At 42.4% G+C, this 17718-nt stretch overlaps 1 protein-coding gene across 1 annotated transcript; it reads left to right on the forward strand.

Moving 5' to 3' along the window:
* The first annotated feature begins 2631 nt into the window (after positions 1-2631).
* On the forward strand, positions 2632-17314 carry fbxo46 (F-box protein 46). The gene is made up of 3 exons (XM_074680025.1): positions 2632-3055; positions 12962-13586; positions 13675-17314. Exons 2-3 carry the CDS (start codon positions 13107-13109, stop codon positions 15487-15489), a joined length of 2295 nt encoding a protein of 764 aa, XP_074536126.1. The 5' UTR covers positions 2632-3055; positions 12962-13106; the 3' UTR covers positions 15490-17314.
* The last annotated feature ends 404 nt before the right edge of the window (positions 17315-17718 follow it).

The following is a 17718-nucleotide window of genomic DNA, read 5'->3' on the forward strand; positions in this document are numbered from 1 at the left end:
TATAAACAAGAGAAATGTAAATATTTCACAGAACAGCTTTATTTGAATAGTCCTGGGGTATTTTTTACTGTTATGTAGCCTATAGGCTGTAAACACAGTGTGTTTAATAAAAACAGGTGCTGTTTTAAATATGGGTTTTTAAAAGAGTGTGGTAGAAGATGCAGACCCTAGAATCACCATAGTAGTTTATCTAGTGGTTCAAGGTGGTATCAAAATATCAAATTGTCTGTCCAGTAAAACATTTTATGGTTGTCTTAAGATGCAAGTGACTACTCATAAATTTAGAACTGTAAGACATAAGAGGACAGCGGAAATGCTTTCATCAATGCATAAACTAGACAGAGGCAACTTACTTAACTGAGTAAAAAAGATGCAACATAATCTGATACTCTTGCAATATTCCAATATTGGGAAATAATCCTTGGGAGATTGGTCTTGTGTGACATTAATGTATTAGGGTTAGAAGTTTTAATTTCATCTCACCTTGGGCTGACCCAAACTGACATAAGTATTGGGAACAATAAAATGATAATATCGAGCAAACTGAAAAAAATATATTTTGTGTGAATTTTGTAGCCCATAAAGTCAAGTATGTTGACAACTTCCTATTGTGGTTTCCCTTTTTGATTGAACAGATTGGAGCTGACCCGAGAAATCCCGAACAGAAATCCCAACTGTCTGAATAGGATGCACCAGAGTTTAAATCTATAGATCAAGGTTATCCAGCATAGCCAAAAGCAGACCTAAATTGACAGCATGGCCTACTGAAAGAAACAGTATTTGCTGGCAAGCAGGCCCCTGGCACCCTGGCACCTCATGCAGTATCTGGCCCTCTGCTGGACCAAGAAGGGACTGCTTTTTACTCGAAGCTGTCTGACATTCAAATGTGTTCAAATTAAACAACCCCTGTAGTACATGCACAAACACAGTATTTCTCCAAAATAGCACATTGTATGTATGTATATGTATGTACATTTAAGGTTTATAGTAAAAATACCACTGATATCTATTTTTTTAACATAGGCACCTACAGGTTTTGAAAAATAAGATGAAACTTTAATGATCCCTTTTGGCGAACTGGGTCAGTGCTCCACAAACAACAGAAAACAGACCTTGTCAACAGTGGAGGCCAAAAGACTCTGTGTTTTAGTATTTCAGTAATGTGTACTGCAAGTGAAATGACAGTATGCTGGAGTTCTCTCTCCCTGCCTTTGGGTGTCTCCTCCCACACACCTGTCTACAGGAAACTGAATGTGAGGACTGGTCTTTACAACCAAAATTCACTGCATCTAAGAGACACGGCTCTGTAAAAATGTAACTCACAAAACCTAAATAGATTTTATTCTTACCCAACAGTAAACAAGTACATAAATAAAACAAATACATGGGAAAATAAGTCTGGCTTTGTTTGTAAGGTGCACTGAGATAGTCAAAGGAAAATATAAGAAAATGAGGGTATCATATTAAATGTTGTTGAGTAAATATTAAAAAAGAATTAATTATATGATAACATTTTTGATGGAAAATATTTACACATTAAGAAATGATTATTAAAAACAGAGTGGTATTTTCACACACACAATTGCTGTATTGATTTTTTTTAAATTAAATATATCTTTTAATGGTTTTGACCCTCTATGATGATGAAGTGATAGCATACATATTAAAAAAGTGACCTAAAAGTAGATTTGGTGTAGAAGTTGAAAAAGTGTTCTTAAATAAATTGCTTGTTTTTTTCAAGAATAACATCCATAGAAATATTTGGTGAAGTGTTTTACTATGATCCTTTTCAGATTGCAGCCAATCAGACTTTATTTTTAAAGCACTTTTCATACACAGTACAAGAGTAATACAAAATGCTGATATAAAGTGTTATAATAAAATACTAAAAGATTATAGAAGTAAAAGAAAATGAGATAATATGCTAAAACAAAAAAAAAAAAAAAACGAATAATTAAAGAGCTGATAAAAATTGAGTGAATGACTGGAAAAATATTTACATTTAGTTTGAAACAAATAAAACGATAAATGTATTTAACTTTAATAGATTAGATTTATGACTTTAAAATGATTACAATCTGAAGTTGTTGAATAGATAAATATGATTTTAAAAAATCAGTTGAAAGCTGTACCTAAAAGTAGCTCTTGAATTTTCTTTTCACCCCTGTTGACTATGATGTGTTTTTGTTTGTCTTGTATTCAGTGAGCCTTAGCAAAAGCCTTATCAGGACCAGAAGCTGTCTACACTTCTGATAACAGAGTCTTACATGGTTGTATCTGAGGCTCCATACCTGTAAGAGTGACTGGCAACAAAAAAAATGCTACGAAAACTCTGAAGAGTACTTAGGCTTTAAAAGTTAATTTCATGGTGTTAGGTTATTTTCAAACAACTAATAACTGATTGACAGCTTATTAAAAATTTATTGTTCTGATTTATTGTAAGATAATTTGATTAATACATGCATATGAGTTTTCCCCACCTGTCACTGACATGGTGACCTTTGATGTTGGGTTTTATAGTATGGTCCTGTGTAGTGAGTGTGGAGGGGAGAGGGCAGTAGAGGGAGGGAGCTGTGCAGACGCCATATATGGGCACACCACCGACTCTGCTCTGCTATTGGCTGTGGGCCTTATGCAGCTGCTTGTCAACAAGATGGCCTTCCTCCTCCTGCCGTTTTGACACTGATTATTTTGGTATCCCCGAGAACATACCGTAAAAGCTTGTGTCACTTCTAAATAGATAGTGAGAGAGCGACTGTTCAGAGTCCTAACAAGGCATACAGTCAGCTAGACTTTGTTCAGACAACTGTCAGGCACACAAGCCTCGATAGCGGCCATCACTAGAGGAGGTTGATAACAGAAAGTAGCTGCTGGCTAATGTCGACGTTAGCTAGCTGGTGAGCTAGCTTAGCTACGTGGACACGAATAGTTAACTCGTGTCACCTGAATTCAACCAGACAAACTGGTTTAGTTGAAGCGAAATACAGCGAGGAAATCACTGTCATCGAGAGTCCGCAGGTCAAGACGATTGCCCGTGGAGTTAAACATAGCTAAGGTAAGTTGTTGCAAAGTGGAAGGTTGAGCTATTTTTTCCTTTACCTTGTTAGCTTGCTAGCAGCGCTGTCATGTTATTATGCAGGTAAGTTGTGCTATCGAGTTAGCAAGCTCGTTAGCTATCGTCGGGTGTAATTTACTATGCGCAGCTTCCCTTTAATAACCTACTTAAAGTATTAAGTTACTGTGTACGTTGTTGTTTTGGCCTTCTTCATGTTAAATAATCATAGGCTTAAAAACATAAGGTGCCACTTTGCAATTTAAGCGTTGAACATTTTACTACGTTATGCTAACTGTTTTCTAGTTTGATAACCTGCTAGTATTTGGTAAGGAACATTCATAGGGCATTGTGCAGTGTGGTAATATTTACCAAAATAAGTAACCATCTATGTATAGCTGTCAGCGATGTTTGTAACACCACACTTGTTGTTGGAGAAGTTGGCGTTATCACATGGAGTATTGTAGGGTTACAAGGTTATCCACAACAGAACCAGGGAAAGTAATGCTGAGCTGCAGGCCTGTGTTTTCATTTGACATACTTGACTCACAGCAGATTACATGTTTATTGACACATATTTTTATAATAACGTGGTGAAGTTGACTTTTTAATCAAGTTAATTTGTGATTAAACCTTTTTAATTAGTATATTCTCACAGGGATACAGTTTCTCTTGCAGAGCAGTTCCGACCTGAACAGCAGGAGGAAGGTTGCCCACAAAGAACAACAGATCAGATGGTTTTAAATGTCTTTAAATGCACTTGTACCTTTGTTCTGTATGACATACATGAGACTGAAAGTTACAGCTACTGAGACATTTAGGGACCGGTAGTGAACATAAACAACAAAGCACTTTTTGTGGCATGGTCATTTATGAACAAAATATCAATGCTGCATTCCTGTAACAGTTGTTGTATGAAGAAGACCTACTTTCTGGTAATGTGTGCAGAAATCCTAACCAGAGACGAAAAGTGAAGCAGCATTTTGTGCTGACTCTGGAGATTTTTAGTGTGGATGAGGTGGCATGCATTTAAAATGTGTACTCAGTTATTGATAAGAACATTGCTTGATCAAGTGCCCTCATTGCAACAATAGAAAAACAGGATTTGTTTTGATTGAGAAACCTGGCTTTCCCCAGTTTCTGTGATAAATGATTTAATTCTTGTATTTCATATGCCCAGTTTCATTAGATTTGAAGTCACCCTCTCACACTGTCAGAGGGTCTGGGGACTGTCAGATGTGATGTTGTTTGACATGGTGTGATTCCCCCCCCCCCCCCTCGTTTCAGATATTCAACTACGATAACGCACTGTGTTGACACAGTGGCATTTGTGATTGTGGTTCCGAAGCTAGTATCAAAGTCTTGAGGATTTTAAGGCAGATACCCACACAGACAGCCCTACAGAGTCAGACAGACACTCTTCCTAGGTGTCCGGACAGAAAGGCGGCTCTCAATGCAATAATGCTCCTAAGCAGACTACTGGAGTGATGCACTCAGCTCCATTGTTCTGTTGACAGTTTGCTGCAAAGCCGGCCTGCTGGCTGCGCTTCTGTTGCATTGTCTTCACAGGCGCACATGCAGAGAGGGAGATTGAGCTAAGACATTTTGGCATGCTTCAGTATTATCATTCGTCAGCTTTTGGCCATCTGGCTAAAACGCTGTGAAAAGCGCTGGAGGACATCAGTGAGTGATGCTGAGTTAGATTGGCGCTTCGCTGTGTTTAGCAGGCAGAAAGTGGTGCACCAGTTAAATTAAAGATTTTAACTCCAGATTTTACTGGTGCACCTGTTAAATCCTAAATTGGATTTAATGAGGATGTAGTACACTGTGTTGAAAATCTACCTGTAGCTTACACAGTGGGAACATCGCCCTGTGAGATTGCATGTCATGATTTGTATAGGAAAATGACCCAGTCGAGCTGAAAACAAGTTTAAACATAATGGGAAAACCTGTTAGTCACTGTCTATGTTAGTATAGAGAATTGTCAATACACCCACACCTTATTAACAACTGTGTTTTTCTGTGAATCTAAATTCTATAGCAAAAGCATATGTAGTAATCACTGTTCACTGTGGTGCTAAAACTGTTGTCAATGCTTACTCAATTTACCTACATTTTTGAACTGCATGGTTCTAGCTTTAGAGGTTAAGATTATTAAATGTTAAGTGATAATTCAGAAAATCTTCATTCTCTTGTGACAGTGATTCGTCAGACTGCTTGGGTACCGAGGGTGGAAAACCCCAGCGCTGTAGCGTTACTGCAGTGTTGCTGCTACTGTGCTTGGACAGGATTTGAAGGATTAGGTTGATGCAGAAAGCTTAAAACCAAACCCAAGCCTTCATTTGCAGGGACTGAATCAAATGAAGAGAAAAAAAGTAAAAGTAGCTCAGTACTAACTCAAAAAACCATTAGAGAGTAATGTGAAGTACTGAAAATGCACTGAGATCAGATTGACTTGAGCTGTGCAAGGATTTAAGAGATAGTGGGTAAATGGCACACATGAAGTCTCCTAGACTTGTTTTTATAGCACCTTAATTTCTGGGTATTAAGTTCATTGTTGCTCTTGTTTTTTTTGTCCATATTTTTTTAGTCAGTGAGTTTTGTGCCATAGATAGAGGTGTTTACTGTGGGGGTAGCATTAAATGTGCTAACTGGTAGCGTGTGGTGTAAGTTCACAGCAACCTAAATGCCTTTTGCACTAGCACAGGTGATGCTTTGGTGTTAATTTTTCCTTCCTGTGCATAACAGCAAGTCAAGATTTGATTCCATTTGTTGCATCCAGATAAAATTGATTCTATAATTTTAACATCTCACTTTTTACATCTGGTAGCCTCAGTTCGACACAGGGTTACCTGTAATCACTTATTTGCTGCTCAGGAACAGATGCTTGCAATGCATTGCAACTTGCAGACATAGACTTTTGTTAGGATTTCCTGTGGGTGGTTTCTTATAAAACATGTTCATTTGTTTTTGTGCTCAGATATTCAGGTATCAAATTAGCTGATAGACTGGCATACGAGACATCATGATTGGAGCTTCACCTGGGGATTTTCAAATACTGGTATTTGAAATTAACCTGACACACCAGATGAACAGTTTCATATATCCGCCACAGAAACATTTCACTAGTCCATCTGGGTAGCAGTTCTTCGGATTTGTTTTCAGAGGTGGGACCTTCAAAAAAAATCAGCAGCTGGACAAGACAACAGTTTTGATTGACACACTCACTGCAACAATCCACATCAAGCCAGGGTATGACGTAGCTTATGTGCACAGCTGCTGAGAAACAATTGATGAACAACTACAGTAACATGTGATAATGGCGTTAAATGACTGCTGCCGTTTTTGTAAAGTCAACTCAAGAATCAAGGGACGCTGACAAGTACTTCCTTGATTGGGCTGGTCAGAATTTAGCAAAGTGAAATCGTTGATCAATGGAGCCTGACAAGATGGATCTGCAGGATTTCAGAAACTGAATCAGGCAGGTCCATTTGCTCTGCTAGGTTAATTTGAAATAGTTTTTATGTATTTTTTTTTGTCCAGTAGCACACTGTGCTAAGGCTGTATGGAAATCATGTTTTAGGAATTGTACTTGAGGTAAATAGAAGCTCTTCTTTGATGGTCTAGAAAAAGAACAGGGAACTTTTAAGAATGTGGCATGATCATGTATTTTAGAGCATACAATTTAAAAACAAAACAACAACTTTATTTCAGATTATAGTTAAATATCTGCAGTGCAATGCCTAGCTGTGGTGTAGCAGTATCATTATAAATTTGTAGCAGTAGCAGTTCAGGCCATCACTAAGTAAAAGCGTTGTCATGGATCTGTAAATTGTCATGTTGTCAGATAATGTCTCAAACATAAATTCTAAAGTAAAATATTTTCTTTGTACCGTGGCTTCTAACATGAACTTGGTGAAACCCAGTTAGTTAAAAATGAACATCAAAAATATGCTTTGTCAATAGTTCAATTGTGTTAATCTGTTAGAGATCATAGAGAGCTGGAGGTGACACTGGAGTTTTTATCCTGCAGAGAGCGACAGTAGTAACCTGGCTGTGTGTTTCCCACTCTGTGCCAAATGTTGGCTGCACTGCACTATTTTCTTGCTTGCCAAATAACAGAGGAGCGATGAGGATTTTTTTTTTTCATCTTGAGTGTCAGCATAGATAGAGCACCATTCAAACCATCCTAACCTCCCAACCGTGCTAAATTCACACACTGAAGTGAGAGCTCATAATTCTGATCTGTGGTCTGTATAAGTGGCTGACGTTCAGTGTGTGTTTGACTTTGCTCTAAAGCGCTGCAGTGGGTGGATTGTCTCTTCTCTGGCCCCTCTTTTAATACTGTCCAATCTGTTCGGAGAGATGGATTCCATGATGCAGTGAGAGGGAGGTCAAAAGAGGAGTTGATGGAAAGAAGGCAGAGAACAAAAGTGGTTAAAGAGAGAAAGTCATGAAGGGTCATGGAGAGAAAGGGCACTAAAAAGGGTTTACTAGCCTTTTTTTTCACAACATTATAATCTGCCTGCTCTCAGCTGTGTTGTTGCTGTGTGATTATAGAGAAAGCATTTGAATAGGTTCCCAACACCGTGTGGGTGGTGTGTGCTTTTGCACCTCTCTGAGCCTTTCCATTAGTCCAAATGTACGAGGCTCCACCCGTTCAGTGTGTCAGACAGAAGAGAAGAACAACAGCCTGCGTTTCAGCTGTGAAGTGAAGGACTCTGAAAGAGAAATGAAGGCTTGCTACAGTGTAAAGACACACACAGACCACTGCAAAACAATTGTAAGAGAAGCTTTTTGATAAATGTTGTGCAATGAGATCTGCGTTTGCCATGTGTATCACTGTAGGATACTGAAGTGTTGGATTACCGTCATTTGTTCTCCTCTGAACCACACCTTGTATGAACTCATATTGCAGTTACATCCGCCAATAACTGGTATTATTTGTTATGAAACTTATGTGCAGCTGAAGTCATTTTTGCTGCCTATTTTGCACAGCTGACTTCCATTCTGACAGTAACAACTCAGAGTTGGTTTCCTATTTTTAAGATTATGTTTGATAATGTTTTTTTTCCAGGTAGAAGAGAGTGCAACACATACAAATACCCACAATACCTGATAAATAGAATTATTCTATGAACAAGTAAGAAGTCATTCAGTGGTGCAAACAGAATGTAATTATTGGACATGGCGACATGCTTCGGAAATGAGTCTCTCCAACACTTTCTCCAGGGCTGTGGGAGCTGCAGGCGAAGCAGCCACTAACTGTGGCTCATAGCTAGAGATCCAGACACCCAGTGACTAAAATCCTACATCCAGTCAATGATCTTGTTAAAAACCCACAGTGGTATGATTTAAAAACCTAAGAATGGATTGGGTTATAAATATTTTTTATATCCAGCCATGCAGCCAACAGACTGAGCCTTTGGGAACATGGGAAACTTTATTCTTAACGAAAGCGTGAGACTTATGCAGGCAGCTTAAAGAGTTTGGTGTCACACAGGGCAAAAAGAGGAAGGGGAGTTAAACTTTGCATTGCACGGTCAAATGGTAACTTCACTGATTATGTAAATTCCTCAGCCTTTTCCCAGGACTCTGATTTCTTGCTTGTGTTGTACATTGCTTTGGACTAAAGTGTTTGTTAAATGAAGTGGTAGAAATGTTGACACGTCTTTTGCTATGATTGTTTTGACCATGTGGCAACATTTTTATGCGTCACAACAAGAGAAAGTAGAATAGAATAGAATAGAATAGAAAATACTTTATTTATCCCCAAGGGGAAATTCAGGAGTCACAGCAGCATTTAAGAAAACAAAAGTAAGAAAGTGTATAGAAAGTGCAAAAAGGTTCATAAGAAAATATATGATGACAGCCCGTCCACCAATCTCCAGCCCAGCCAGTCTCCACCTCCACAGGGTCCAGGACTGAGCCTCCCCAGCAGTCTGTTCAGTCTCTGTCTCCTGGATCCTGTCTGCCCACAGCAGGCGAAGCTCCTCCAATGTGGCACCGATGCCACTCTGCCCTCCGGCAGCCCCTCTGCTGCTGGGCTAGCACGGCTAGTTCATCCATCCCACCGCAGATAGATCCCACGTTCCCAACAACGATGGATGGAAGGACAGGTCCATGTCGTCACCTCCCAGCTCACACCTGAGAACCAGCACGTTGTCCTCATCTCCTCCTCCTCAGCTCGAGGGAAATCATCAAGCCCTACACTAGTTAGCATCGACATGCTACAGGCTGTTAACAGCTAATTTCACATGTAAATAAAGCAGCCATGGTTACATGTAGGATCTCCAGACAAACACAGGAGAAAAGTAGTAAAAAGATCGCTGAAGCCACAAAAAGTTTGGTGTCCATGACCGACAATGAACCATACAAAGTAATACAAAGATTACAAAAAAGAGACGAAAAAATTTACAAGAAACGGACAAAGAAGAGAGAGCTGCTGCAATAGGCAGCTACTTTGGCAGTGCCTAGCAACGAAAGTAGAGCATAATTTGGATTTTTTTTCTTGTCTGCAGGGTACGACTCAAAGTCAGTATATTTATTAGGGGGCATGAATGAAATCGGAACTGGTAGATATGTTTAGTTCTTTGTAAATGTACCTTTAACTTGCACGTATTTGCTCATGTCTAGAGGTAGAACTTCAGAAAGAGGTTGGGGTGAACTTTGACCTCAGGCAAATATAAGACTGTTTAAAGAGCTCTGCCTTGGTCATGTGGAGCACTGCAAGTTCTTCAGACGCTGCAGCACTTACTTGTATTGTCCACTTAAACACACCCTGTATAGAATTTTACTGGCATTATTTCAAGGTGTGTGTTGTGGGAATGTGCAGCTTGTAGTACAGTGTTTGCAGCAAGCATGTCAGCAATGCTTTTTGTTATTGTTGCAAATGGGCTTAAGTTAGGGAAAGGAAATGTAACCCAAACTTACAGTAGTTTTTATTGTTGTCTTAATTCAAGAAACAGTATTAAATCTCTGTACTAAAAAATAAAAGGGGCCAAACCTCAGTCAGACAAGGTTTGATGTTGTATGTAACTCATACATTCAAACATGCAGCCCAAAGTGCTTCACAAAAGAACAGAGACAATAAATAAAAGCAATATTTTAGAAGAGTTGTAAAACACTCAAGCGTAAAAATTACTACCATAAAATCTGTTGGCTACCATTAGGCCTGTCACGATAACAAATTTTGCTAGACGATAATTTTCCAAAATATTATAACCGATAAACGATATTATTGTCAATATTATTTTAATTTTTTTTTCAACTTTTTCATTGATGTAATTATGATAAATGGGATAATAAAGTGAGTACACCATATTGAAAGCAAGAAACTTTAATTTTTTAAGAGTATTTAACTGTAATTAAAAGGTCAGGATCTTTTAAATAAAATAAACAAAAAAATATAAATTTAACTAACAAGAAAGAGAAAAAAATACAATGAAAATGAAATGGACTCTCTTTTAGAAAAAAATACATGTCAATGAAAATAATTAATACTAATCAAAACCAATAAAACATAGACCCTGTCTCTGAAGAAAAAACGAAACTCCAAAAAAAAAACAACAATAAAAACTATAGCCTAAATAAAAGGGAGTTTATACAGTTCCTGAATTGTTTTTAACATGTCCTTTTTCCCAGTCAATCCGTACTGTCTGTCAAACATTTTTAACATTTCTGGCTTTCAACCGTATTGAAGGGCTGCATTTCTCTGGCAATGTAGCTGTCTTTGAGCGCCCACCATTTGGCGCTTTTATTTCTATTTTCTTTGCCGACCAAAAGCCTCAGTAAGAGCGGATTGTCAAAGAACAAGGCTCCGCTGCACCTCCCCTTCTTCTTCTTCGTCGCCACTATTTTCAGACAAATGCAACATATCAGCTCGTTGGTGATCATGAGCTCACACTTTGTTCATTCTGATAAAAAACAAAATATTCCCACACTGGGACTGTGGCAGGCGGCTTAAGAACCGTATCTTTGGTGCCATCACTCATATTAGCGTGTGTTTCCTCCTTACCCCTCAGGGCGCTCGCTCCAGCTCTCTCCGTGTGTACGCGCGAGCAGCCCCGTCTTCACCCCAAAGATCGCATTTTTGACAGATGCTCACTCCGCTATAAATCAGCTGTAGAACCTTTGCACCCCGATGTTAGGAAAGATAGACGTAGTGAGCCATCTTCTCATTCAGCGTCTTTGGTGGAAAGAGAGGAGGAAAACAAACATGCATGCACGTGTCAGTTTATCGAGGCTGGCAAACTTACCGAGGACGTTTTTATTTATCTTTCGGTTAATTGATTTATTGATTATCGTGACAGGCCTAGTTACCATAGAATCAGTCAAAAAGAATAATGAAATGAATCAAAACGCATTTGAATTGAAATCAAAGCACTACGTTTTCAGTTCTCCATAAGTTGTCTCTTCAAATGTGGTCACTGGAAAGGTTCAAAAGGGGGCTTTTATTGTGAGGAAATTAAACTAATTATTGCTAACTTAGCTGAGCTTAAGCAAAATTACAACTGTCAACATTTGTCAGGGGTTTAAGGATTTAATTTACAGTCGCTCTTTTTGCAAGAAGTGACAGGTACAGCGTCTTTACTTATCTTTGACTTAAACTCTTTCAGGCAGATGGACCTGATGCAACAGAGATGCAAATCCTGAATGCACTGTCAGTTGTTGAACATCAGACTTGGAGAGATAAGAAAACAAGTTTACCTGATCCCTGTGCTACAGTTCTCTTTGCAAACTCTGACACAAGAAGAAGAAGGCTGATCCTTTCCCTGGCTGACAATTGTGGCTTTGCTCTGAAGTGGGAGAGTGAAACAGGGAGTGGACGGAGATTCAATCAACGTTGTCTGTCACTAATCACTATGTTGTGCTACTTTTTTTACACGCCACTATGGCTGCATCTGTGTTGAAGGAAGTAAATCTCTGTAGTGGGTGCACAAAACCTTTAACAGTAAAACTAAGACACTGATGTGCAGTGGTTTTTGCCTGTTGTACGCTTTTCCCTTCATGTTTTGTCACTCTTAACACTGATTGAGTTTCTGTATGTAAGGTGTAAAGTTGAAGCTTTTGAGATGTGACCCAGGACAGATGATGAGGTGTGATTTTGGATTCAAACATGTTGCTTCTTTGCCACTTGTTTCTCTCCTTAAGTGTGCCGGCACGTTCCTGGCAGACCCTACAGCTGGCATGGCTGCAAAGCAAAGCACGCTGCATGAAGTTAAGCCCGCCCCCCTTTAGCCTGTAGCATAGGCTCTTGGACTGGGAGAAAGGGGTGAGGACGGCTACAGCAGTTTCACTACTACCCCACCCCCTCCTGCTGTTTGCTAAAAATAGGTCCAGCATATGTCTACATGCTCCTCCCTGTGTTGCCTTCTATTAAGCAAGTCCTCTTTGAAGCACTGAGATGCAGGAGAGAAGCAGAGAGAGGGAGAGGAGTGCATTTGTAGCTTTTGTATTCCATCTCTCATCCCTTTCATCTGCAGGCCGCAGACACTGAACCTGAAATGAAATCCCTTTAATTTGATTTACTGCCTCTAAAGCTGGAAGATGTCTGCGTATACTGTAGCGAGTAATTGCTAATTGAGTTTGGGTAAAGTAGGAGGCAGGCCAGTTGTGATTAGCTCATGGGAAGTGATGATTGTTTTGGTCATTCCAGTCAAGCAACTGGCTCCTGGTCTACAATGCTAGCACTCAGTTTGACTGTAGCATCAGGCATGTGTTCAATTCAGCCTCATTTGGTTATTGATTATCTAAATTGATTCTTGCCCTGACAGGCATTGTTGCTCCAGAGATGCCAACTCTGTTTTTAGTGACTTAAGTCATTAAATCAACAACTTTTTGTCTCCTTTCCTCCTCCCTTCTCTCTTTTTCCTACTACTTTTCTCTTCTACCTCACTGTTGCTGCAGGTTGTATGCACACTGTGTTTGGAGAGCTTGGCAACAGACAGTGCCCATCACTGGCACTGGCACAGGGAGCCGACAATGAGAGCTCTGGCTCTGGGTGTTTGCTGGCCAGCATAGATGCCGATATGCCCCTGTGGTCCGCATCCTGATGGACCGAGACACGTTCTCCCACATCCGTCTGTGGTGCCCACGCCCCTTTGGCACCTACTCCCAGAACAAAGCCAGGAGTCCAGGCTCAGGGGGCAGCGGTGGAGGTGGAGGCGGGGCAGGGTCCCCCTCTCTCTGCAAAGCTGAGCCCTCCTCAGGTGCCAGGAGGGCAGTGGATGGAGGGGAAGATGGGGGGATGATAGTAGGGGTGCAGGAGGAGAACGGAGAGGTTGAGGATGTGGGCTCAGAAAATACCCCACCTGAGCCAGAGCTTGTCTCTGGTTCACTCACGCAGAGCCAGGCCCCTGCTCCCTCTTCTGCCCCTCCTTCTCCACCCTCCACTGGGTCCCAGATGGAAGATGGCCGCGTGCTGTTAGACACCTGGTACGTCATAAAGCCAGGAAACACCAAGGAGAAGATCGCCTTTTTTGTTGCTCATCAGTTCAGTGGAGCCGGCCAGCCCAGACCCAGCGCCATGAAGGTAAGAAGCTCAAACCAAATCTGATGAACCATTTCTGTTCAGTTCAGTTATCTGTTATCTGAAAGTGGTGTATCTTCCATTTTCACAGGTTAAGGGGAACTGGGCAACTGACTGCAGTAAAGCAAAAAGACGGAGACGATGTTCGTCATACGACCCTCCAACTCGCTCCCAAACCTCAGAACCACACCTCAGTCACGATTCCTCGCCTGCGCCTCCAAGCCCCGATGAGCAGCTTATAGGAGGGGTAACTGAGACGGACCTGCTGTCGGTGGCAGAAATGGTGGCCTTGGTTGAGCAGAGAACCGCCATGGCTCTCCAGGGAATTGTGGCTGTTCATGGGAACCACCAGCAGCCCCCCACTTCAACCCACAGCCAGGCCCTTACCTCCAACCAGCACACGTTACTGCGGGGCACAGTGTCAGACCCCACCCCTGTAGTTTTTGTGTCAGACAGTTCAAGTGGCCAGCCCTCCAAAGAGACCCAGGAGTCATCGTCTCCCATCCAGACAGACCAGGAGCTGGAGGAGCAGCAGGAATCATGCAGGGTTGCCCAGGCCATCGCACACTTTGAGTCCCAGAACCTGTCCAGTCTGGGTGCTGGTCCAGGAACAGACTCTTCTAATCGAGACAGAGAGGGTGAGCGTAGAAGAGGGGGGGAGCCCAGCATGGTGACCCCCCCTCCACCCCCCAGCCACAGTCACGGTGAGGTTAGAATAGCTTTTCGGGTGTCAAACCTGGACCCGCGGTCCCAGTTGGAGCCAGCTGGCAGGTCCCGCTGTATGTTTATGAGCTGTGGTGGTGGAGGGAACCAGGCAGCAGCCAGGGCCAAAGAGAAAATCACCTGTGACCTCTACCAGCTTGTCAGCCCCTCATCTAGAGACCCCAGTAGTCTGCTGCTTGCTGCCACAACTGCTGCCCCCAAACCAGATGGAGACCTTCATCATCCTGACAGACAAGCCTGTGGGAGTCCAGATCCAAACCAGGAGCTTTCCTCTGGGGAGAAGAAAGCTGTTGGTGTGGGGAGGGAGAGAGTGACTGGCTTCCATGTGGAGGTGGTGGTGACAGGTGCTGTGGACCAATGTGTGTTTTATGGCAAGGACAGTACAGAGAATGTGCAGGAGGAGACGGTGTGTTTTGCTATGCCTAGTGGGGGAGGGGGTGGTGGAGGTGTAGGCAGTTCCACTGACCCTTCATCAGATGACCCCCCTCCTGGTCAGCTCTTCTTCCTCCAGCCCTCTCGGGGCTCGGAGGAGGATGTTAAAGGAACTGTGTCTGGCAGCGGCTCAGGAATGTGCTCTTTGGACTGTGCCAATAACAACGGCCCTGGGGCAGGCGTGGCATTGGGCTCAGGAGAACGGGCGCCTCGACCAGACTCTCCCAGTGTTGGAGAGGACTGTACGGACCCTTCCCTTTGTCGCCTCTACCGTCACGTGTCCCACGATTTTCTGGAAATCCGTTTTCAGATCCAGCGCCTCCTTGAACCACGTCAGTACATGCTGCTGCTGCCCGACCACATCATGGTCAACATCTTCAGCTACCTGCCCACACGCTCACTGGCAGCCCTAAAGTGCACATGCCACTACTTCAAGGTTTTGATTGAGACGTACGGAGTGCGGGCGGTAGATTCTCGCTGGAATCAAGACCCTCTCTATCGGGATGACCCCTGCAAGCAGTGTAAGCGGCAATATGAGCGCGGGGACGTTTCCCTGTGCCGTTGGCACCCCAAACCTTACCACCACGACCTGCCTTACGGACGTTCCTACTGGATGTGTTGCCGGCGTACAGACAAGGACACGCCAGGCTGCCGTGTTGGACTCCACGATAACAACTGGGTCCAGCAGCCTGCTGATGGCTCTCAGTCCATTCGCACCAAGAGAGAGGACAGGAGGGAGGAGGCGAGGTAGAGCTCTCACCTCCTCCTGATTACCTCTCTCTTCCTCCCTCTCACCTCTGTTCAGAGGACGAACAGGAGATGAGAGAGGAGTCCGCAGAGGAGTCGACACTCCAGGACTGTTTGTCTCTCTTTGTTCCAGCACTCCCTTCTCATTCTTGCCCTCAGTGGAGGGTGGTGAGAGGTAAAGAAGGAAGAGAGGTGTGTCACTCTCCTTGCCTTTGTTTTTCAAGCCCTCCAGAATCCCTCTCTCCTCCCACTGTGCTCCAGAGTGGCACCTTTAAAAGTTTGCGTACCAGGGTTGGGGTCCCCTCCTGCTGCTGTCAGTCAGCCCTCTTTTTGCCTCTCACTCATTTGGGTTTCTGTCTAACTCAGTTCATGGTTGTTAGGTCATTCATGTGAGAAGTTGCAGTGTAATTTCATTGAGATTAGCATTCATAAAGTGACGCATAGAAATGTAAACGCCCTAGAGCCTGCTTACTGTCCCCCATACATGTTCTGTTGTTCTGTGTCGTATCACAAACTTCATGTTAGCTGTACAATGGTGCTTCGAGGAACGAGCTGTACCGAATCCAAACAAGATGTAAAAGTTTTCAGTGGTGGAATGTTCAGCGTTGCTATAGAAATGTGATTGTAAAAAGCAAACTTGATTTTCCGTTGTACCAGATTGCCATTTGTACCTGTCCCACGCCATGCATTTCTATTCTCTGAATGTGCTGTAGTGTTTTATGTCCTTTAGTCCCCTGACAATGCTGCTGAAATCATTGCCTGTGTCACTGACACAGTTGATTCTGAAATAGATATACCATTGGTTTATGACGGGCACAGTCTAGCAGATCTTGCCAGTCTCGGGCGCTGGGACCTGTTTAAGTCATTATTTTCCGAGTGGACCCTAACCTTGCTGACCAGCCATAGAGAGGAGCCAACGAGTACTTTCTGGTTTACACAGAATCACTGGGGATGGACTTTAATGATCGAGAACAGTGGGATAGAATGGGATTTAAAAGAGAAACTTGATGTCACTTTGGAAAGGCCTGATGTCACTTTGTATGATTTGATTGACTTGCTTGTTTGCCATTTTGTTTTGTTTTCTTTATTTTTGTTGCAGTTTTATTGGGGTGTGTGTCAGAGAATGTTTGCTGTTGTATTTGCTTTTATTCTTGAGGACTGTGTTCTCCCTGTTTCAGTCTGTCATCCTACTACACCTGCAAAGATGTATTTTTTAAATACTCCATCTTTGTTTTAACCCCCAGCTCTCTTCCTTCCCTCCTCCCCTCCGTCCTCCAATTTCGGCAGAGGGCAGTGTTTGCCAAAGCCGTCATTCATGCTTCGAAGCGGGTGAAACCGACTACCACAGACCGCAGAAACTCTCTACACCAGCTTCCAGCCTTAAAAGCCCCCTACCTCTGACCCGCCCTGTTGGAGATTGAGGCGTCAGATACCTCACAGATGATCAAGAGTATTGGGAGTTGCACAGGACCCTGTAAGAGGCTAGATTTAAGATGCTCGATAGACTCCATCCAGCTCTACTGGATCCACCCATAACTCTTTTCTGGGAGTGTAAGATGAACAGTGCCTGGTGACGGCTCTGACCCTTCATTCTTGAAAACAAACCCTCCTCTCCCCTTCCCGTCTTTTCCTCTCGCTGTGAAACTCCCCCCGCCCCTGCAAACCGACAGACTGGACATTAAAGAACTCATGTGATGAATGATGCTGAAACTCTGCATGGAGGTTGGAAGATGGTTGGGTAGTGTTGGGAGAACTCTGTAGGTTCCAGACATGTACAATGCTAATGGGAAATATCTGCTTAATAAAAACAGAAGTGATGATTAAAACTGGAAATCTGAATCACTAAGTGGTTTGTGTGGTGACTGATGAGGAAATACCAGAGCTGCTGGAGCAAGGCTGGCTTTGACAAAGTGCGTTCCACAGGCAATGATTAAATCATCTGTTCCTTAAAGTGACAAAAGCCAGGCTCGTTTTATCTGATCAGGGATAATCTTTGATCCAACTTTCTTCTTGAAGGCATCTTGGGGGATAAATTTGCTTTCTTAAAGCTCTGACAAACCATTTCATTAAATTTAGCAAATCTCATGCATGATTAAAGGATGAGTCTATGCAAGCTTTGAAAGGATAAACAGACCCTGTTCCTCTTTTGTTTGGCTTACTTTTGCGAGAATTTCCATAAATCAAATTAAATGGAAGGAATAATATCTATTGAATTGTTTTATGACCAAGGTTA

The sequence above is a fragment of the Halichoeres trimaculatus genome, unplaced genomic scaffold (genome assembly GCF_033239565.1).
Source record: "Halichoeres trimaculatus isolate MK-OKI-2021-1 unplaced genomic scaffold, fHalTri1.1 fHalTri1_scaffold_9, whole genome shotgun sequence".
Taxonomy (NCBI): Eukaryota; Metazoa; Chordata; class Actinopteri; order Labriformes; family Labridae; genus Halichoeres; species Halichoeres trimaculatus.